We start from the raw sequence: 24,365 nt of genomic DNA on the forward strand, positions 1-24,365 counted from the left end.
ACCAAAATCAAAAGTTGGATGTTTAACCGAATGAGCCACTCAGGCACCTCTTAATTTAAAAAATTAAATTATCACCAGGAGATGTGTTGTACACAGAGAAGTGCAAACCATTTGATATACCAGGCAAAATTGAGATTGGTTAAAACCAGTCTGAGGACAGAAAGAACCTAGGAATTTTGTGAAGCAAATCTTAATTGTACACAATAGGACATTGAAGACAATCAGCTTTGTACTCATAGCTATGTAGGTATTTGGCTGAAACGCTAAAACAAAAACTTAGGTCAGTTAATCTTAGCATGGCATATTCTTTACAAAATGACACAAAACTCATTGCTTTTAATGAAGGCCAACAAGCAGTATTCCTTAAATTAAACTTGTCTACAAAGAAAAGATTTTATTCTTGCTATAAAATTAATGTCATGTTTTTCACTTACTAAACATAAAAGAAGACAATTTCTGTCCATACATAAACACTGAGAGTCCCACGAAATGCCTGACTTGTAACTCAAAGTCTAGAATAGATTTTGAACAGTCAATGAAATTATAGACAGTCCTACTATGCTCAGTTAATGAGAAAGAAATGGTTCTAGTTTCTGATGGAATGGACACTTAAATTTCGAGTCAAAATGTGTATAACTGAGTTACTACTGTCCCATTCCCATGTAGGTGCAGTTTCCAAATAATATTGAATGTCCATGCACAAGGTTATCTTAGGTGCTAAATACAATCAAGCTTCAAAAATAAGCCTAGATTTGTTGCTGGCATCTGGAATCACCTGTGCAATGCACTTCCAGTCACATTTCTGAACAGCTATCAAGATTCCATTTACATGCCACCTTTGTACGAAGCTGGGCACATTCCTGCCATGCCAGCTCTTAGTCTACGGGGCAAAATTAAAATCTCCTTATCCCCAAGCATTTCCTTTGCATCCCAGCTGCATCATTTATCACATTTGACTGTGAATTATAGACATCTGTATAATTTCTGTTGCTTTCCTATTTCAAGTATAAGCACTATGAGAGCAAGGACTTATGAGCAAGGACTTGTTTTATTTCTTTTTACATCATTTGGGACAAAACCCAAAGATTTTCCTGTGGGAGATGTTCAATAATTTTGTGGAATTAAGTAGTTCTAATTCACAAAGAGTTCAAAGTTGAATAAAATGACATCATATACAACACTGATTAATTTTTGCCCAACCACAAAGGGATGAGGATTTTACCAAATCATCAAAATACATAAATTTAAATTCAATGAGAAAAAGGTATAAAATTTAGAGGCAAAGAGGCAATACTATCATTTGTTATGAAGGGTAAGGTTGCATATTTGGTAGGTGAAGAAAATCAACTGAAAAATATTATAAAGAGATTCAGTGAAGTTCCTAACTATACAATCAAAAATTGGTTTTCCTTTATTAAATACAAGACACTTAGAAATGTACATGAAATCTTTACCTAGGACTGCATCAAAGTGATGGACTATCCAGGTAAACTTAACTTTAAGTGTGTAAGATCTACATGATGAAAAGTTTGAAACATTCAGAAGGTATATAAAAACAACCTGGATACATATAAAAACATACTCTCTATTATGCATGGAAATACCTTGTATGCTAAACATACAACTGTCACTATACTAATTTAGACATTTAGAGTAATAACAATAAGAAATCAACAGAATTTTTAGAAAAATAACACAAATATAATAGAAATTGAGTCTCAAACTTATATGAAAGTATAAATTAATGAAAAAGACTATCTCTACCAAATAACAATATATATTATAAAGCTATTATAATTAGTGTAAAAATATATAGAAAGGTCAAAGCTACATAGGAAAGAATGGAAATATAGAGGAAATTTCAGTATGTAATCAAGATAGCACTTCAAATCAGTGACAAACAAGATGGATTATGCCATAATTAATGTTAGACAGCTGGGCCACCATCTAGAGTCCAATAAAACTAATTTGGTAGTAGAAATTACCAGTGCACTAATATTTGGTTCCATTTTCTTTCCTGAGCATGTTGAAGACCATATTTCCCAGCACCCCTTGCAACTGGATGGGGCATATGACTAGATTTGGCCAATGAAATATGAACAGATTTCATGCTGATGCATTGAAAAATCCCTGTTGGTTAAACAGCTATTGGTTCTCTTCTCCTTCCAGAGCAAATGGAAAGGTCCCTTATGGAGCCCATGTTAAAATTAGCCTATATTGCTGAGGGAGCTTGGAACTTTTTACAAACCTTTGGCTGGCTGAACAAGAAAAAAACTTTTGATGTGTTATTCCACTGGCATTGAGAGTTTTGGTCATGATGGACTGCCTTAGTATATCCTAATAAAGATCCCTTTGTTACTGTCGTAAAATAAGATCCATATGGCTTAAAGATACAATCATAAAAATTAAAACATAAAACAACTGGAAGAAATCACAAAATTATCTTTATTATTTTAGAATGGATAGGTCTTCTGAGCAGCACTCCAAATGAAAAACTCATAATGAAAAATATTAATAAATTTGGTTACCCTCAAAACTCCAAAAAACAAAAATTCCACTTTTGGTCAAATGAGGCCAAAAAGCTGTAGATAACATATGATGCACAGGTGTTAATGTAGCAAAGTACCTTATGAAGCAAAAAGAAAAAGTACTGCAATCCATTGGAAAATGGGCAAAGGATATGGTTTGAAAGATAAGTATATTGTACAGGAGAAAAGGTTCCTCTCTACTCATAACTAAAGAAATAAAAATTTAAGTAATACAGATGAAAAGATAAAATGTTCATCTATTGCACTTATAAAATTCAAAAAATAGTTAATGAAACATGTTGGTAAGAGTGTCAACAAATAGGTGATTTTAATGATATGCTGAAAGTATAAATTGATACAACCTCTTTGCACAGAAATTTGGTAATATATTTAAAATTTTTAAATGGACATGCATTTGGATACATGAATTTCAGTCATAGGAAATTCAAATATACCCATATTATGCCCAAGGGCATATGTAGTAAATATATATTGAAATATTGTTTGGAGCAGCAAAACTAGAAACAACAAAATACCTGTTAAGAAGCAGCTCAATAAATAAATTTTGGTGCATTTATGAAATCAAATAGTCTACAGTCTCCAAAAAAAGAATGAAGGATATACAGTCAGAAAGGGACAAATATTACATGTTTTCACTCATATGTAGGTCTTGAGAAACTTAACAGAAGACCATGGGGGAAGGGAAGGGAAGGGGAAAATTGTTACAAACAGAGGGAGGGAAGCAAATCTTAAGAGACTCTTAAATACAGAGAACAAATTGATGGTGGATTGGGGCGTCAAGGAGAGGGAAAAATGGGTGATGGACATGGAGAAGGGCACTTGTTGGGATGAGTACTGGGTGTCATATGTAAGTGATGAACCACAGGAATTTACCCCAAATGCCAAGAGCACACATTACACACTGTATGTTAGCCAATTTGACAATAAACTATATTTAAAAAAATGACGTAGGTATGTGTGTCCTAATATAGTGCGATTTGAGGCATATTGCTAATTAAATAGTATGTCATTATTTGTGTACAACTAAAAAAATTTAATGGGCTGGTATATGCATAAGTTTCTTGGGAAATAAAAGTTGGAATATGGAATAGGAATAAGAATAAGACTATGAATTACTGCCTCTGGGAATGAAACGGGAAAAAAAGAAGGTGGGAGAGTATACTTTTTAATGATAACCTTAACACTGCTAGAATTTATTTTTTAGTAGATGCATGAATTACTTTTTTTTTTCAAAAAATAAAACACCTTAAATACATTAAACCAGCCCAATTCCACTGTTTCCCAAATGGCTAATATCATTTGAATTTTTCACAATATCTGAAGTCATAAAATGGCAAAAACGGTTATGTTCCTGGTAGTCACTGTCAAGGAAACTTCTGTCTCAAAGAGGAGTATAGACAGGTTGCAGAGAGTTGCTATTCCCTACATCCATTTAAAAGAAAACTTACTCAACTTGGTACCTCATCCTAACAGTCAGGAAGCGAAACTGGCAGCTCTCACCTTCCTTAGATAAAAATCCAATCAGGCAAAGTGACATTCTCACCCACATAATGCAGCGAAGGTACTTCCCTGCCACCACAAGCAGCTGAGAATGTAAGAAAACTTCTGACATTATGCAAGGTTTCCCTCCCATAAAATTGATAGACTTAAAAAGCACAGGGCAGATGCAGCATTAATGTGCTCCCACGTGTTTTATGGCTATTTAAAGGGCCTGTTAACATGAATAATGCACAGGAGTTATTTTTACATGAAATGTGCTCAGAAATTATAGAATGAACAACTCGATGATGGCATAGATTTCTAAGAATCAAATTTATAAGATAGACTGAGTAGTCACAAGTGTTCTTTCCTTATTTTCATTTTTTAGAGGAAAAGCAGGTGTGGGGTTGGGGGGCAGAGGAAGAAAGAAAGCGAGAGCTAGGATCTCAAACAGGCTATAAGCCTAGATGAAGCCCAACAGGGGACTTGATCCCAGGATCCCTGGATTCATGACTTGAGCCAAATCAAGTGTCAGGCACTTAACAGACTGAGCCATCCTGGTGCCCCTCTTTTCTTAAAATTTTTATTTCCTGAAACTTGTGATTAAACTTATAAGAGAATTTCAGTTGCTTGACTGATAATGATTTTTTTTAATTTTTGTTTTTTTTAATGTTTATTTAGTTTTTTTTTATAGTTCATTGTCAGATTGGTTTCCATATAACACCCAGGGCTCTTCCCCACAAGTGCCCTCCTCCATGACCACCACCTCCCTTCCCCCCACTCCCCCTTCAATCCTCATTTTGTTTTCAGCATTCAATAGTCTCTCAGGTTTTGCATCCCTCTCTCTCCCCAACTCTCTTTCCCCCTTCCCCTCCCCATGGTCCTCCATTAGGTTTCTCCTGTTAGACCTATGAGTGCAAACATATGGTATCTGTCCTCTGCCTGACTTATTTCGCTTAGCATGACACCCTCAAGGTCATGCTTGACTGATAATGAATTTGTTTTCTATTTTGTAATAGCTTTTAAAACTGAAATTTAAAAAAATGGACTTTTTAAAATTAGAAAGTGGCATGAAGTGGCTATATATATATATATATATATATATATATATATATGTATATAAAACAAACCAAAATTGCCTTAGGGAAAATAATATTTTCCATGGGGGGTGGCTCTTACAAGAAAAGGAAAAAATAGTACTGAAAACAAAATTTGGTAGATCTAATGGGTTAATAAAAACTTAATTCTGGTTTTTTGGGGGGGTTGTTTTTATTTTTTATTTTTGGTTATTCTGGAGTAAAAATCCATTTTCCCTTATACAGAATTTAGGTGTTCTAATATACATTAATATTAAATTTAAACTTGAATTTAAAGTGTTCTAATACACACTAATAACCAGACTAAACAATGAAATAGAAATATATAAGCTAGAAATAGACCCAGGTACATAGGAAAACACTGTCTATGAAAAAGGTAGTGTCTTCACTCTCTAGAGCAAGAGCTGGACTTTTAAGTAAATTATGCAAAAGATGGACTTCTTATCTAAATGGTGTTGGTACAACTGGATAGCATGTTGAAAACGGGTTCAATTGGAATTTTAAATAAATGAAATTAGAATAGTTAGATACAAGATGAGGACAAAAGACAGACTTCAAAAAAAAAAAACAGTATTGAAACAAAAGTCTATCAAGTAAGAAACAGATAAAATCAAATCCATACCTTACAATATACAACATAAGAAAGCCCAGATGATCATAAAACCATACTTGAGAAAAACTGTAAGTGAATTTCTTTATAAATTAGATATAGAAAAGACTTTCTGTGACTCAGCCTATAAAGGCAATAGGAGAACATATGAATACATTGACCACATAAAAATACAAGCAAAAGCTTCCATAGCAAAGAACACTATAAGGAAATTCAAAAGGCAAAAGACAACTTGGGAGCGTATTTTCTGTGATAAAGAACTAATTCTCCTAAAAAGCTCTAAAACATTAAGGGGGAGGGGACCAACTACCAGATAGAAAAATGTGCAAGATACATGAGCCAAAATTCATAGAAAAAACTATAAATATATATACATATTTTCTCTTAAACTATAAAAGGATGCTTAATTTCATGCATAGTAAGAGAGATGCACGTTAAAACCATATTCATGGCCTTTTTTTTTTTTACCAAACTGACAAAAATAGAAAAGTTGACAATCCATTATGTGGTAAGGCTGGGGGTGAGGGCTCCAAAATCACATATATGTTTTGCAAAGGGAATAGAAAATGACCAAAAAGAGGCAAAACAGAGTTAAGTACCTACAAAAGAAAAATGAACAATTTACCTTAATTTAGAAATTAGGAATTTACCCTAAAATTGGACCTCTGAACGGTAGAGCAAGACATGCATAAAGTTTGGATTTGATTTTTAAATTCGCCTCACACAGCACAGCACAATATTGGAAACCACCTAAATGTCTGTGCACAAAAAACTGACTGAACAAAGTACAGGACCCTAGGCAGGGGAATAATGGGGAACTGTATAATGAAAAAGATCCCCAGGCTAGTATGGAGTGGTTTTGAGGCTATACTAAATGAGAAAAGGCAAGCTATAGCAGCATATAGAGAGAATGCTATACTTTGTGTATTATAGGGACGTTTTATATATATTTTGAAGAAGTGGCATCTTAGATTACTGGGAAAAATTGAGATGAGGGGACTAGATAGGTGTGTGTGTGTGTGTGTGTGTGTGTGTGTGTGTGTGTGCGCGCGCGCGCGCGCGCGCCTGCCTGTCTGCCTGCCTGTGTGTGTCCTCATTTTTGCAAACAGAAACACAGGAAGGAAATAACCCTAAGGTGGGTAGGAATGGATGAAAGGGATATAGATGGGAGCGAGCCCTCTATGAGAATTTGTATATATTATATGTATAACCTTGGATTTTGAACCACATAAATATTTTACTTTTTCAAAATGTAAACTTAAAAAGGATGAGGAACAGTAATCTCTAAAACTGAATATAACTATAAGTAAAGGAATCTAATTATAGAGCAAATTAGTATAGCTCTACAGAAAATAATTAATTTTAATAAATGTGGGACCTATAATCTGAACGAGAAATGTTCTAAGAAATAAAGAGAACTGCAAGGAAATGTTGAATTTTCACTACTTAGATTTGTTATTAGTGACACTACTATTTTTATTTTGGAATTATTTGTGTAGGCTGTAACAAAGAAGTGCATGTATTAAAGCAGTAAGGAAACAGAACTGCTACAATGAGAATAAAGAAGTACCGGTAAGGGGGTGCCTGAGTGATTTAGTAGGTTAACGGTTCGACTTAGGCTCAGGTCATGATCTCTTGGTTGGGGAGTCCGAGCTGGCATTGGGCACGCTGCTGTCAGCACGGAGCCTGCTTCAGATCCTCTCTTCCCTTCTCTCTGTCCCTCTCCTGCTCACTCTCTCTCTCTCTCAAAAATGAAGAAACAGTTTTTTAAAAAAAGAAAAAAATACCTACATGGAAGAAGAGAAAATGAGAAAGAACCCTATGAAAATGGATTAAATTGAATATATTTAGGGGAGCCTGGGTGGCTCAGTCAGTTGAGTGTCCAGCTTCAGCTCAGGTCATGACTTCACGATTCATGGGGTTTGAGCCCCGTGTCAGACTCTGTGCTGACAGCTAGCTCAGAGCCTGGAGCCTGCTTCAGATTCTGTGTCTCCCTCTCTCTCTGACCCTCCCCTTCTCGCGCTGTCTCTCTCTGTCTCTCAAAAATAAATAAAAAACAAAAAAAATTTTAATTGAATCTATTTAGACAGGTAATCTCACTGCCAGGACTATAATATAAGGAAATAACAAAGAAGAAAAATGGTAAATAAAGGCAGTTATTTGCTTCAGGGTTACTTACAATGGCAAAAATAAAATGAGAATTGTGTTACTATTCCATAGTAAATGGATGGTAAATAGTTAATATGATTTCAAATCAATTGATTATTAGTCTGGCAAAAACTGATAAATACGAAAATATTTAACATCATGACTTTGCTTAAGATATCATGTTAAATAAAAGAACTTTAAATATGTCATGTATGCAAATGAGTAGATGTATAGTTTGCTCTCTTGGAAGATAAACACATGACTGAGGTTTTCTTTTGTATATCTGTAATTATTCAAGCTCTAAGGCAATTTATTTAGTATTCAATTTTTTCAAAAATATTTTTGTAGTAGCTTCAGATGCTGCCAACATTAATGATAGAATGGCTTTCCATCACTCTCTCCACCTTGTTCTTAACTATTCTTTGTGCAAGCTCCCATTTTTGGTGACAGAGCCTTTATTAAGGCAATAATTCAGGACTGGCCCCCAAAATAATTGGTTTTCTCTTCTCAGTCATACAGCCAAAAGGATTTATTTAGAGCCAAAGATGCATAATTCTAGTGTTCCAATGTAGTGCTGGAATTAATGGTGTGTGAAATTTTTGTCACATGCAACTAATACCAACTAATGCTATTAAAGCAGTTGTGGTTTCAAGATTAAGAGAAATATTTTGAATGGACTTGGATTCCCCAAAGTCTGAATTTCTCCCCTTGTGGTCACAATGCCACACTTTATTAGTTGTGGCAAAAATGCCATCAACACAGTCCGATGGCACTCCTGAATTTCCTGCTTTCCTCTGCCTCTGGAGCTGTATGGTCTTAGATACATGATTTATTGTCAGAGAAGCCAGCTCAGCTTACAAAGGCATGATTCAAGTCCATGTATTAATTTGCTCTTACAACTTCATGGTTTCTCAATTCATCTTGAATTGAACATGAATATTGGCAAATTAAAAGCAGAACATTTAAGGACATGATTAAAGGAAGGTTGATGAATGTCTAGTTACTTGGAGCATTTCTAAGAATTTACTTAAAGAATTTAGAACAATGTAACACAGTTAAGTATCAGGGGAAATACTGACAGAGAATCTATCTATTATGACTGTTTGTAATTTGCACACTAGAATATTTACTTTGGTTTTTTTTTTTTTTGTAAGAATTGAAAAAGTAAGGGCTCTAGTAAAACTTCTGCAGTATTTCAAATGCTCTACAGTATCCTGGAAGTAAATTATTTGACTTAAGATTTATCAGCTGGAACCATGAAATTTTGAGCAGCTAGCCATAAAATTAAATATCAAATCCAATTGCTCTCACTTACACAATTTATTCAACATACTTTCCAAAGGTTTTATCAACTACTACCTCATATAAAATACCTATTTTTCTTTTAGACATTCTAAGATCTATTCTTTCCCAATGTTATGCACTAATTTATTTGATGCATTATTGACTTTAAAACTATGTAAAAAATTTTGTTTGCATCATTCAGCTAGTCCACAGTCCTAGGTATATGTGTGGGACAGAATTCATATAAGATCTTAAATTAATTTTATTTATATTTTCATCTGGTATTCACATATGTAAGTAAAAATATGGAGATAATGCCTCTTAATAATCTTTAATCTTCAAAGAAAATTGCACAAATGGAAAATAATTACTATAGAATTATGTTTTCAGACTCCCCCAAAATAAAATAAATCTGTCTCTGTTTTTGACAGTAGAGATTTACCTATGGCAAAAATAATCAAGTGAATAGTAATTTCCCAGATCGCCTGTGTGTGTTCCAACACATAAAAAAACTTCTTTCTTAAGGGGCCCCAGGGTGGCTCAGCTTTTGAGCATCTGACTCCAGCTCATGTCTTGGTCTTGCACATTGCGAGTTCTGCCCAGTATAGGACCTTGTGGTGACAGCTCAGAGCCTGGTGCTTGCTTCAGATTCTGTGTCCCTCTCTCTTTGCCCCTCCCGCACTTGTGTTCTCTCTCTCTCTCTCTCTCTCTCTCTCTCTCTGTGTCTCTCTCTCTCTCAAATATAAATAAAATAAAACTTAAAATAACCTTTTTAGGTCTTATTAAATTCACATAAAGGTATTATAAAAATGAAAGCAAATGTAATCCATATACAGATACCAAATGACTTGTTTATTTAACTTCAAATAAATACTGTGAAATTTAATTTTTAATTAACATTCATAAAAAGAAAAATTATGTTTGGCAAGTGTTTTTAATCAGGTATTACAAATCCCATAAGGAAATGCTTAATGTAAAATTTAAACATTACCTTAGTATTCTTACAATATGAATAATGAACAAAGCTCTTTTTAAAAAAGTGCTGTTCAAGATATCATTAAAAATGAAAACTTGGCCAGCGAGTGAGAAACCTAGATAAGATAGATGGCAAATGTAAATATCTCAGAGAAAAAACTGACACTACGGCTGATGCAGCCGTGTGTCTAATTTGTCAAATAATGCCACCAATTGCAAGTCTATTAAAGGTATGAACTCGTGACTTCTAGTTTCAGAGAAAACACTCGTACCACGCACAGAGCCAGGACTATGAAACCTATTATGGCCAATCAACCTCACAAAACCCCTAAGACATAGTATTATGAACTTCATTTTATAGATGAGAAACTCTAGATATGAAGAAATGAGCCATCACCTGGGATGACAAAAGATAGCATTAGTGGAGCCTCTTAGCCACTGTTGTCCCCTCTACATGAGGGGACAGAGTTCAAGTCTCACTTTCAAGACAGTAAGTCAACTCATGGAAACATATCTCTGTAGGGAATCGGGAAGAAGGTACAGCTTTTGAAAATTGTTGCTCCCCAAATAACTTCTAACCACTTTAAATTTAACCTCAACTTGAGCTTTATCTCAACTTAAGATTCTTTAAGAAAACCATGTGGCATCAATTTTACACAAGTGAGAATATGGAAAGTCATAGGAAACTGGTTCCCAGAAAGAATTCAGTGGACCTGGAATTATACCGTAATAATATGCCATGCATTAAGCTGGTCTAAATGCCAAACTACTTTCCAGCTACTGTGGAAACAAATTAAGTTGTTGTGCTTTGAATGATATACTAAAAATGCTGATGGCTTTCTGTGAAAGCTAAGGTCTAAATTGGAGAAAAAGACGATGGAGACCAAGGCTAATACAGCTTAAAATTAATAACAATCTATGATGGAACACAAGATGAACCTCAGTCATATATTACCAATAGATTTTTACATGAAAAAAAAAAACCTTTCTGGTTTAGATCACCAAGAATCTGGTCTTTGAACACCTTTAATTAGGTATCTGCACTATTGTGGGAATAAGCATCACTCTTCAACTGGCGTTCCAATCCCAGTATGGAGTGTGATAGGCTTCATAAGAACCGACTACAGAAACATTTACCCAAGTGATTCAGCATTAATACTGTGAGATGCTTGACAAAGACGCCCATTGTCCAAAAAAAGGAAAATGGCCCCAATCCATGTCCAACACATCAGTCTATGAGGAGTTCTATTAAAAAAACAAACAAAAAACCCCCTACCATCTTCCCAACATATTTGACCAGACAACACTTTTATCTCAAAACACCTGGTAGTATTCCAAGGACTTCAGTTGGAGAAATGTTAAGTTACTGTTTTTAAAAAGTATTCTCTGTTCCTGAGAGAAAATAAAGTGACCCTTCACAGGATTACGCCCATTTATGGTTAACAGTGATCAGCAAATTCTTCCAGTACCACTGGTTTTAACCCGAAATCGGTAATACCTGGATACAAATTAAAGTGTCAAGAAACATCTGAATGATGAAGTACCAAAAGGCGCAGAGAAAATGTTTTGTTGAGTAAAGCTGAAATGTGAATTCTGACCTCTTAGACCCAGCGATCCTGTTCACAGTTAAACACCAACAAATATCCTGTTCAGTTCGGTTAATCCCTCTCCTAGAAATCTCTATGGGCATTAATTTGAGCAGTCTTAGAAAATTTCATTTCTGACATTAACAAACATATGTAAAGAAGCAAATATTTTATGACATGATTTTGGCTTTTAATTGCCACTTTTTTAGTTAAGTTCGATGCTATTTCTTCGAGTCCTTGAAATTTCACATTTTAGATGGCTATAAATGTTGTGTTCATATTCCGAAAAGGGAACAAAACTATAGTGCAAGTATTCTTTCATACCTACTTTGTGTCAGGTAATATACCCAAAACATGCAATGTAGGATTTCATGTTTTTATGGTAAATAGAATAAATGTAAGAATTTTCTGTCATTTCCCTTTCAAAGATAATAAAAATGAATTTCTCAGAATAAACGAGCACATATTCTTAAGTTCCTTCCACTCTACCAAGCTGCCTCACAAATTAATATCACTATATCAGACTTTATGGCTGGCAAAGCCATTACAGGTATGTATATTATTTGGTTGTCACAATAACTCCATGATAGACATAAGGATTACCTTCCCTCCCCAGACTTTTTCTCGTTTTAACATCATGTACCAACTGCCTTCCAGTTTTTTCCCTTGTTGGACTCGGTGTCAAATTGCATGCAAAATTACTGTAGGACATACTCTTTAAAAAGAAAACAATTTAAGTTCTATATATGCTTAGTTATCTATCAGACTTTATACAATAACTGTTAAGAAAAATAAATTGAAAAGTGAACCTAAGGCAGATAGTTAAGTAGGCATGAATGAGCTCCCAAAGTTTACAACACTAAGATTTGTGTCTTGTTATGAACTACAATCTACCACACCAGACAACCCAATCCAGCAGGAGTTATGAGTGCAAAGATAAACTAAGAAACCTTCCTGGCATCTCTCAGTTAATGTGTCCACTGGGATGTAAATCTGGGTCTCTTTGACCCCAAATTATGTTCTTCCGTTTCAAAATATGGTTTCAGATTTTGCTTTCATGGCTTCATAATGTAGAAAAATATGTCAACATGTTCTGAACTGTAAGTAAATTGCTCTAAAATTATTTTGATGGTTGAGGAAATCTATTTAACTGTTTGAAAATCTAGACCGTTTTTAGAAAAAGAACCCAGTAAGTCTTAATGCAATAGATTGCTGATGGCCCTCTGTGGGCAGGTGTCTGGCTGCAAAGATAAATATGTTTCAACTTCATATGTGTACAATTAACATATAAAAAAAGATAGATTTTGATTGGTAGGTATAAGCACCAGAACCACAATGGTGCAAATCTCTCATTCTGAAGCAATCCACAGGAGTGCATTGAATTCCTCTCTAAATAGGTAAGTGTCCAACTCTATCTTGATTTTGCTGCTATCAACACATCTTATGAGCATCAGTGGCAGATGGGTTTTATTTACTTACTAAAATTCATTCATAATGATAGGTAAAATGTATTCAACACACACAACAGATGTGAAAGTTGTGATGTTTTACATACATTTTTCATTGAGTCTTGTATCAGACAGGTAAGCAAAACATGGAGATTCTTTCCACAATTCAGGTGGAGAAACTGTCTCAGAGATATTGAGTAACTTGCTGAGTTCGATAGCTAGTTATTGGCTTTGAGTCTTAGCCATCTGACCTCAGAACCTGTACAATTAATGACTATACTTTATTAAACACTTACAATGCACAAGGACACGTGTTAGGTGCTCTGGCATAGAAAAACAAATGAGTACGAATGTTCTGGTAATAAGAAAAAAAGAAGATTCTGAAATAAAGGTGCTTCTAAAAAGCCTATTTTAAAAATGATTCCCACTACCCATTTTATCCACTTTGACAATCATTTTGATTATAAAGAACAGATGTATTTATATTAGATCAATTTTTGTATAATCCTATAGTAGTACCCCTATAAAGAAGTAAATCATAAACCTGGCTTTTTAATGAAATAAGGAAACACTATTATATGCTGAGTTGTGTCCCTGCAAAATTCATGTGTTGGAGTCCTAATCGCAAGTACTTCAGAATGTAACAGTACTCGGGGATAAGGTCTTCAAAGAGGTATTAAGTTAAAACGAAGCCATCAGGATGGACCCTAATCCAATAGGACGGGTGTCCTTACAACAAGAGGAAATTAGGACATTGATTGGTACAGAGAGAAGACCTTGGAAGGACAAGGAAGGAAGACAGCCATCCAGAAGCCAAGGTGACAGACCTCAGAAGAAAAGAACCTTGCTGATATGTAGATCCGTTCTAACCTCCAGAACTATGAGGAAATACATTTCTGTTATTTAAGCCACCTACTCTGTTGTACTTTGTCAGAGGAGATTAATACAAGCACCTTGACACACTTTATGTTAACTAAAGGCAATCAAGTTTAAGGGAAAGTATATTAAAAACGAGTCTTTTTGACAAGCAAACACTATAGGAAAACTCTCAGTACCTTATCGCATTAAATCACTATTTTAAAAAAAGAGAGACCATCCATTTAAGCTGGTGCTCTTTTTCCTTAGAGTAACAGTTTTCAGACTTTACCAAAACAGCAATCTCTGGGGAACTTTAAAGAAAAATATCAGTGCTTGAGCCCCACACCAGACATTTTTATTTAACTGATTTGGGGTGTGGCCGGGACATGGAGATTATAAATGGTCCCCAAGTACTTCTCATATCTCTACCTTACAACTCAAGATTAAAAGCCCTTCATGGAGAGAGGAAGGGGGAAAGAGAGCGGGGAAGAGTGAGGGACACAGATCAAGGGAGACTACTGAATACTGGAGAGGATCCATGGACTGAAGCGGAGGGGGAGGGGGGGAGGGGGTGATGGTCATGGTGGGGGGCACTTGTGGGGAGAAGCACTGGGTGTTATATGGAAACTAATTTGACAATAAACTATTATAAAAAAAAAAAAAATAAACCAAGAAAATAATAAATAAATAAATAAATAAAATAAATAAATAAATAAATCTACTCTCTTAAAAAAAACAACAAAAAAAGATTAAAAGCCCTTCAGAGGGCAGTTCACCATGTAGAACTGATTTAAGAAATAAATATCAGATATATCCACAAGATGGCGTATTATTGCATTTGAAAGAAATAAAATTGAGAAACGTTTTCAAAATGCAACTCTATACCATTATCTGTAGAGCAAATTGGGTTTAGATTGAAATTATACCAGATAGGGGCAATGGTAAAACGAGTCACAGCCTTCTGAAAAGACTGAGGTTTAAGTAACTCATGTTACTAATCCTGTCTTCAAGTGGTCCACCCAAAGAGAACGTACATGGCTGCCGTGTCCTTAGCCTGCTATTCCCCCTTGACAGAATTGTGCCCCCCCCCCCTGCATTTGCTCTCCACAACCCATCAGGGAACTTTGGAATTCTTTGGCAGTGGGGTACTAAAGACAGACAACTGCTATTATACAAAATCTTTATTCAGCCACACACATGTTCAGTTAGTATTTTACAGATGGATATACATATCTACTGAGTTATGTAGCCACTGCTCAAATGCTCAAATTTAACTTAACTCTTGATAAGAGACACACACTTCTCAAATTTGGGAAGTGACACCAACATCGCAGACAAGACTTAACCTATATGTGATTGCTTGAAAATAAAAGTAAAAGGCTTTTAACCATTAGAAAAGATATTCTATACTTCAATGGTAGCTTTTAAAACCTTCTCTTGTTCACTATTGAATGGCCATGAGGGTGAGAAGCAGATGGAAAAGGCAGAAGAGTTTTAAATGCAAATATATATCTACCAAGGGAACCATTCCTTACCCCCCTCGGCATCCTGATATTTCTGCTACCAAATCTCTGACTTGTTATATAAAGGTTTTTGTTTCCAAGGAAACCAAACCACTGACATCTATGGAATTTAATGAACATAAAAAAGGAACCATGCCATATAATTTACATCTGGTGATAAATGTGTCTGGCTGTCAAAACTATTACACATACACAGATAATTCTGTGAAATTTTAAGCTCTATTTTTGTCTATTTAGTAAAGATGTAAATAAATACTTTTATGGACGCAAGATGACAACAAACAAACAAATAAACAAAAACTCTTGCATCATGTCAGGTAAGTTGAGAAATAGTTGGAACCAAGAATATAGGCCGAAGGTAGAGCTCCTTAGGAATTGAGAGAAAGAGAAATCTTTATTTTATTGTACAAAAGGTTTCCTCTTCCCTCAACTTCAAATATCTGCAACAAATTTTATGATTGTGGCTTCACACAATGGTGGAATCAGTACAAAGTTAGGGAAATAGCTTATAATCAGCAAAGGGGGACAATAAATAAAGCACTCATTTCAACTCACAGCCTCATAGATGATTCATTGAAACCACTGTTGTAGAACATCCAAATAACAGCTCATTATGAGATTTATATATTGGCATCCAGATCCTATGATGAGCTATTTGGGATTTGACAACCCTTAAATAAATAGCCTATTTTGGATATTAGCAGTAAAGGCTGATAATATGTGGGGGAGGGGACTAAAGCCTATATAAAATGGTATCTTCAATAAAACTAAAAGTGTACAAAAGTGAGAAAAAAAGCTATAAGGAAATTTCATCATTTTATCTAAATGAATACTCCCTCCCTCTTGAAATACTTTTTTAGATGTCTAGAAAATAATCTCTTCTGATTCTTGTCCTCACTGATTGTTCCTTATGTCTTTTCCTTTTTTCCCTTTTTTGCAATGATGGTAAAATATATATGCCATAAAGTTGACCATTTTAATGATTTTCAAGTGTATAGGTTAGTGACATTAGGTAATATTCATCGTTGTATTATGCAATCGTCAACCACCATTCATCTCCAGAACTTTTTAATCTTGTCAGACTGAGCCTCTGTACCCGTCAAATAATAACTTCCCATTCTCCCATTCTCCCCTGCTCCCAGCCCCTGTAAAGTATCATTCTACTTACTGGCTGTATGGATTTGCCTTCTCTAGTTATCTCATATGAGTGAAATCATACAATATTTTCCTTTTGTGTCTGGTTTATTTCATTTAGCATAGTGTCTTCAAGGTATACCCATGATAGGGCCTGTTCAGAATTCCATTCCCTTTTAAGGTTGATTTAAGGTTGAATAATAACCCACTGTGTTATGTGTATACTATGGTGAATAATGCCACTATAAACACTAGTACACATACCTGTTTGAAGCCCCTGTTTTCAATTCTATTAGTTATATACCATACTTGGCTTCTTTCCTGGCTCTTTTTCATCCTTTCTTTAAAAAAATATTTTATTTATTATTGAGAGAGAGAGAGAGAGAGAGAGAGAGAGAGAGAGAGAGAGAGAGAGAATGCATGGGGGAGGGGCAGGAGCTAGGGAGACACAAAATCCGCAAACCAGACTCCAGGCTCTGAGCTGTCACCACAGTGCTCTATGCAGGGCTCAAACTCGTGAACCACAAGATCATGACCTGAGCTGAAGTTGACGCTCAACCAAATGAGCCACACAGGTGTCCCTCTTTTTCATTTTTTAAAAAAGTTTAAATGCTTGGGGGATGGGGGAGAAAAAAAGAAAACAAAATAAAAGTTTAAATGCTAGGGGTCCAGGGCTCAGACATCACCCCTTTTTCTTCTACGCCTTAAGAGACCTCACATAACTTTGAGATTTAAATATTCGCTTACAGCTTCATGGCATTGTTGTCCCCTGAACACCAGATCTTTATGTCCAAATATGACATCATCAGGTATAAATCTAACAGACACCTCAAACATTAAATATACAAAAAACCTTCTGATTTTTTTCTCTTAAATGGTGTTTCTTTCTTCCTTCCCAGCTTAGGACATGGCCGCTCAATCCTTCCACTTTTCCAGGTCCAAACACTAAGCAATGTTCTTGAATTCTTTTCTCATAACTCGCATCCCATGCATTAACAAACCCTGTGGTGCCACCTTCAAATTCAGATTCTGACTTTTTTCCCCCATTACCTCTACACCTCTCAGTTAAAATAATTATCAGCAGCACTCAGGATATTAGCAATATGCTCCATGCAGAGGCAAGAGGTGCTTTGAAAAGCAAAATCAGATCTTGTCACTACTCTGTTCAGAACTTTCAGATCCCTTCTTAGTTCTCACAGAAGAAAAAGCCACAGTCATGAGCCTGGTCTACAGGGCCAGACCGATGTGGGCCCGGGTTACCTCTCTGACTTCAGCATCCTTTCTCTCTTGTACTCCACCGTCGCCAACTGGCTTCCTTGCTATTCTTCAAATATACCAAGTATGTTCCCACATCAGGGCCTTTGCTCTTGCTCTGGACTCTGCCTGGAATTCTCCTCCTTTTCTTAATTAATATCTCTACTGATATCACCTCATTTTATCAAGAGAGCATGCTCCATCATGACTCTACAAAGCAGCAAGCCTCTCCACCACTCACGGTCAAAGATCTCTGTCCTGCTTTTCCAGCCTCAGCGGGACTGATCTGCTTGTTATGTTTCCCCTTCCCAGTGGGATGCTAGTCTTCTTGCAGGGCTAGACACTATGTTGTATGTTCCTTTCCAAACCAGCATTTAGTTAGTTTATTTTATTTTATTTATTGCATTTAATGATTTTAAAAGCCATCATTTTAATTTGGGGGTTCAAAACACTAAAGCTGATCAATTATTAAAATTCATTTTACTCTAATCTACCTTATGTGGTCCTAGTGATACTATATGCCACTTAGAATTTAATTGTAATCTAGATATTTACAAGGAATCTGTATTCCAATTAACATTACACATCTGAAATAAACCTCCCTTTATCAATAGATGGAATGGTTAATTGTCAGCAAAACACGTGAAGCAGTTTTCTTTGATGAAACACAATTTGAAAATCAAACTACAGAAGTATTTTTCAGTGGTATTGCTGCAAGCATTATTGAGAGAGGATGTCAACAAGAGAGTTTTCATGTTTCAAGGCTGGGAGAGCCTCTGTAAGGACAGGGTCTCTCTGGAATCCACAGCAATCCTACAATCGCTTTCAAGAAACCACCAAAGTTTGGCATAAATCTATCTTTTATCTTTTTCTAAATTTTTTAATGTTTATTTATTTTTGAGAGACAGAGAAACAGAGTGAAAGTGGGGGAGGGTTAGAGAGAGAGGGAGACTCAGAATCTGAAGCAGGCTCCAGGCTCTGAGCTGTCAGCACAGAGCCCGATGCGGCACTAAATCATGACCTGAACTGAAGTCTGGTGCTTAACCAACTGACCCACCCAAGTACCCCTCTTCCCTTCTTTTATTTTTGTTTGCATCGTACCTACTTTGGTTAGAATGTGACCTGATTTTTCATTAAAAGGTTTTTTTCTTTTTTATTAAAAAATTCCTATGACAAAGGTAAGAAGTTTTAGGATATACAGACTTGTTCAACATTAATTTTATAATCTGTAAGATGGAGTGCCTTAGGTTAATTAACTTCTGATTTTAAAAGTTGGAATCAAGGGTTAACCCAACTTCCACACTAAAACCCTGTGGCCTCCCCACACCCCATCTCATAGACAAGGAAGTAGAGGCATAGACAGAAGTAGGTTACTGGCAGAGCTGGCTTCCAAACCCAACTACCCATCTACTACCCAACTACCCATCTACTTTTCAAATACACCTATAGATAAAATACATCCTGAGAATCCTGAGGAGAAACATTTTTCTGCAGCATTTTTGAAACCTTTCCGATGTGGTCTATAGTAAAAAATACACTTTATGTTGATCCAGAACATACATTCATATGCATGAAAGAAGTTTCACCAAACAACTTGTTCTGCATGAGACACTGATATTTTTCATTCATTCTGGTGAGATCTATTTCATTTTATTAACTCTGTACATGTGCTAAATTGATCTGTTGGGTCAGCAACCACTAATAGATGAGAAACCACAGGGATAAACTTTACTTTTTAAAAGTAAAGCTCCTTTAGAAACGAACACGCAGAGAATATGTGGACCCAGCACATGTAAGAGGCATAGCCCGGAACACCTTGCCTCTCTATGCACTTTATCAGCCTGGGAGACAGAGCGAGAGCGAAGAAGGAAGCATAAATGCATTTTAGATTTCAAAGGACAAGGTGTTTTTTTTTTTTTCTTTTACGTTTTTACATGTGGATTAAAATCTTCCAATTTCTCTCCAGTGAGAAATTTTGACACTGATAACTAGGACAGAGGCTGTATACAAAAAAGCCGATCTGAAATTACATACACTGTGCTGGGAATCGACATTTAAAATCCATTAAGAGGGGAACTCATAGAAGCTTTTTCACTTCTTCTAAATGTTATTTCCAATCACAGCAGGCATAGAAAACAGTTCATCTTCAGCTAGATTGTGAATCTTTATGTAATGAGACGCTGTGGAAAACAAAAATAATATGCATACACAGATAAATATTTGCGGGGTGCCTGAGTATTTTGATAAATTATATCTGTTCCACACATGTTCCTCCTTCCTCAATGGGCTGTAAACCCCCGCAGAAAGCCTTCCACTCAATCTGTCTTCATGTTCCATTGCCTCCTCCTCCTTACCAGGCTTGGCTCACTCCACACTGCTCTCTTGACACTTTTTATTCTTATGCCATCAGTCCTGCTGCTTTACTTCCAGCCAACACTACGGTCTCCTCTTTAGTTTTCCTCCTCCGGCCATATGCCTCCTTCTACAGGGTGGTTATATGTGGGAAGTTGGTCTCCCTTTTGGTCCTCATAGGAAACTGCTGCTAACGTGGGAGACCTGGGAGGTGCCAATAATGGCGAGCAGAAGATGGCCACCAAGGGGACCCTGAGGATGGAAAAATAATCGCTTCCAGTGCCTTAGAAGCCAGACGGGCAAGAGAAAGAAGTCTCTATTCCCTGGTGATGGTCTTTGAGCAGCTAAGTGAGACTACCATTGGAATTTTCAATACATTCCAATCATTTCTAATATGTTTTTTTTTATTATTTACCCAGTTTGAGCTGGGGTTTTCTTTTGCAACTTAAAGACATTTTTTAAACTTTATTTATTTTGAGAGAGAGAAAGAGACAGAGACAGAGACAGAGAGCAGGGGAGCTGCAGAGAGAGAGAGAGAGAGAGAGAGAGAGAGAGAGAGAGAAAGAGAGAGAGAGACTCTCAAGCAGGCTCCATGCTGTCAGCACAGAGCTTGAATTGGGGTTTGATCCTGCGAACCGCCAGATCATGACCTGAGCTGAAATCAAGAGTCAGATGCTTAACTGACTGAGCCACACAGGCACACCTTGCGGGTTAAAGACTTTTAATATCAACTTGTTTCCTGCTTGTCAACTCACAAAGTCACTCTAAAACAAGCCCCTGAATCCAATCTCTCTTTACAACATAAACTTTTCCACATAAAGTAAAATTAAAAACTGACCTCCTGCAAATATGATTGAAAGTTTTAATAATAATAAATACAAAAATAACAAGGCTGATACCAACAATCATGGCTAATACTTGATAAGTGCCTATTAAATAGCAGTGATATGTTAAGGCAGTGGTGCTGCTCAAATTTTACTGCAAATCTGCTTTCTAAAAGCCCTGATACCCACACTACAATGCCAGTTAGAATCTTGTGGCGCCAGAATCTCTGAGAGTAGGAAACAGACATCACCCTTTTTTAAAGCTCTTGAGGTGATTCCATAAGCAGTCAGATTTGAGAACTCTTCTGCTAAAGATTTGCTAATGAATTATTTAATTTGGCCATTATAGCACTGGTATGGAGTACCCATTCATTATTATCATAGTTACTGTTATTGCTGTCATTATCATTATCACCATATAACCAATGAGGAAGCCTGAGTCTCAGGAAGGTCACACAAAATCCAGGTTTTAAAATATTGAAATTGACTGAAGTTCTTTAACACCAGGAAGGAACCGAAGGGAAAAATGCTACAGACATGGATAATACACAGAGAAAGCAATCTTTAGTGAGAAAAACAGAAAACAGTATAAGCCAGAGTATTCTGAATATCTGAGTCTGTCCTTACGAGAAATATATTAGGATCTAACAGCGGCTTATCAGCTGAGCATAGCAAGACCCTAGTTTTGTTCATTTATCATCATTCAATAGACATGTATCTAACCACATCCACAAATGAAATACTGAACTGATAAGCAGGCTGAACGCTACAATAAAAGAGAGAGGAAAGCCAGAAAGAAACTCCACGTGGCAGAGATGCTGACTCCACCTCTAATGCCTTCAGAAAAAGGCGGGTCTGAGAGAGTGTAGGCAGCAGTCTTTAACCGATATTGATCAAAAAAGCTCGTTAGGCCAATAAACTTGCATTAAAAGATAAACTTTATAACTATGTTATCAATGAAGATCTTGGAACGAACAAGCTTATCTGAAACTTGGCTGGAATGTTTTTGGGGAAAGAAGAAAGAACTTCTTTCCTACACTAAATGAACAATTTTGAATCCTCAACGAAGCATTAATAATGATAAGCTTGCTACAAAATTAAAAGACCAAACTACTAAAATTCTATTATATTATAAAGAAAGGAACACAACTAATAGACTATTTGCACACGAAAAGACATCTAGAAACCTTCTTAAAAATAATTCAGACTTTTCTGTCTTTTCATTTTTCACATTTTCCTATAGATCAGCCTAACTCTTACTGCAGTAAAACCAGTATGTGGGTGTTCCTTCCATGGCAGAAGTTGCCAGCAACTGTTGCACTGTTATGTATCTGAAGAATGATCCTTCCAGGTGATATTTTTTTCTTTCTGTCTCTCCACAGCAACAGATAATTTTTGATGTCAAAGAAAGTATTTTGACTTTTAAAGAATAAAACAAAAGTTGGAGGCAGATACTCAAATAGAAAATCGCTAGTTTTACATCAATTATGGTAAGAGGTAAGAATTCCTGAATGACACCTCTACTTCCCTATTTGACAATATTATCTTTGCTAGAAAGGAAGTATTCACCGTACTAAAATTTAAATACAATAAAGAGTAGTTTCCCACTGTACTGGCAAGTCATCACATTTTGTTACTATACTCAGCCAGAATCTAAGTTGAAAAAATTTATGTATATTCTTGATTCAACATTTTTAAACAATCTTCAAATAAAGTAAATAAAATTTCAAACACTTCTTTAAGTAATTCTTCGGTAAGTTTTTCAAACAAAAACAAATTGACAGGCCACACAACTGATCTCAAACTCCCCCACGTCTTCACTAGTAACATTTATAGAAGGACTTCACACCCTTTGGTTTTATGGATGAAGTGCTATTACTTGTAAAGTATTTGAATTATAGTCTTATTCATCATGTCTAAAGGTTAGTTCAATGGATGCATTGGAGGTTAGTACAATGGAGGCTCCAGGAAGTTTCCAAGTAATTTCAAGAGCATCTTAACTATTTAGAATTACCCAGTAACTTTGGCATCATTATATATGTTTCAAGCAACACGAAAATTAGAGAGCAGAAAGCGAGCCCCTGTGTCCAACTGCCTATATTTTTACTTACTGTTGCCCTCTTTTAGCAAAAGTGGAAATGTGGAGGGCATATAGGCTTCTGGTAGGACTGGCTGTTTTATTGTGTTTTACAACATCTACAACAGAGAAACTTTTAACTGGGGCAATTAATGGATACCACAACACAGCCAAATCATCAAAGCAGCATCTGGCCCATGCACAATGCTCCACTTCTTACCTTGGGAGCTTTGGCATGTTTCCCACATCTGGCATCCTTGACAAGGCTGAGATCTAACAGCTCCGTCTCCTGGAAGGCAAAAATGTAAAACTGTTAAGCATCCACACAGATCTCTTTTCGTTCTTTTACACCATTGTCATCACTTTAAAAGAAATCATGTTATCTTGAGACCTGCCTAAAGATTTCTATGCAGTTAGGATATTTTCTCTCTCACATTGTTTATCAATCGAATTGGAATGGAAGCAATAAGATAGCTAACTGCCAACTGCTCAGTTTAATATATATGCTAAGATATTTTGAATGGACATGGTCAGGGTCTCCGGTCTAAACTATGAGATGTCCCTAAATCATCATGAAACATGCCTTCCTGTCCCATGGTTGAAAAATAATCCTGAAAGTCAGTCTGGGTGTGGGAACATGTGAGTGGCATGGAAGATAAGGAGGAGGGGTGGAAGAAGATGTTCCCATCAGTTCACCTGGCCAAGGGAAAGAGATGAATCGGCCTCACCTACCTGCCCCCTCTACAGCCTTTAGCACACATATCTTATGCCTCGATCTTTTCATTTATTCATTATATTACTGGACACCCATAATGCAAGTTACTCTAGGATACAAGATACAGAAAATATGATTGTTCCTCCGGATGGACTTGCCATCATACAGGGGAGTAAAGAAATGTAAATGCATAAGACAAGAGAGGGGGAAAAGGATAGGGAGGGGGAAAGGGTAGGGAGGGGGAAAGGGATAGAAAGGCATCCAGAAAGAAGGAACAACACAAGGAAAATGTAATGGCAGTGTAGGAGGGGATTCTCATGAGCAACATCCAGTGTTCCATTACTGGGGCATAGAGCATATGTAGAAAAGTCATGGGAGATAATAACAGAAAGGGATATGAGCAAAAGGATGGAAATCTTAAGAGTCCAACTAAAGACACTGAGCCATGAGTG

At 36.1% G+C, this 24,365-nt stretch overlaps 1 protein-coding gene across 1 annotated transcript in view; it reads right to left on the reverse strand.

Annotated features, from left to right (window-relative positions):
• PLCB1 (phospholipase C beta 1) overlaps nt 1-24,365 on the reverse strand; it is a 664,399-nt gene that overhangs the window by 428,714 nt on the left and 211,320 nt on the right. The window contains exon 3 of the mRNA XM_029917918.1: nt 23,419-23,487. Coding sequence (XP_029773778.1) covers nt 23,419-23,487 — 69 coding nt within the window. The remainder of the gene's footprint in view (nt 1-23,418; nt 23,488-24,365) is intronic.

Source organism: Suricata suricatta, chromosome 12 (genome assembly GCF_006229205.1).
Source record: "Suricata suricatta isolate VVHF042 chromosome 12, meerkat_22Aug2017_6uvM2_HiC, whole genome shotgun sequence".
Classification (NCBI taxonomy): domain Eukaryota; kingdom Metazoa; phylum Chordata; class Mammalia; order Carnivora; family Herpestidae; genus Suricata; species Suricata suricatta.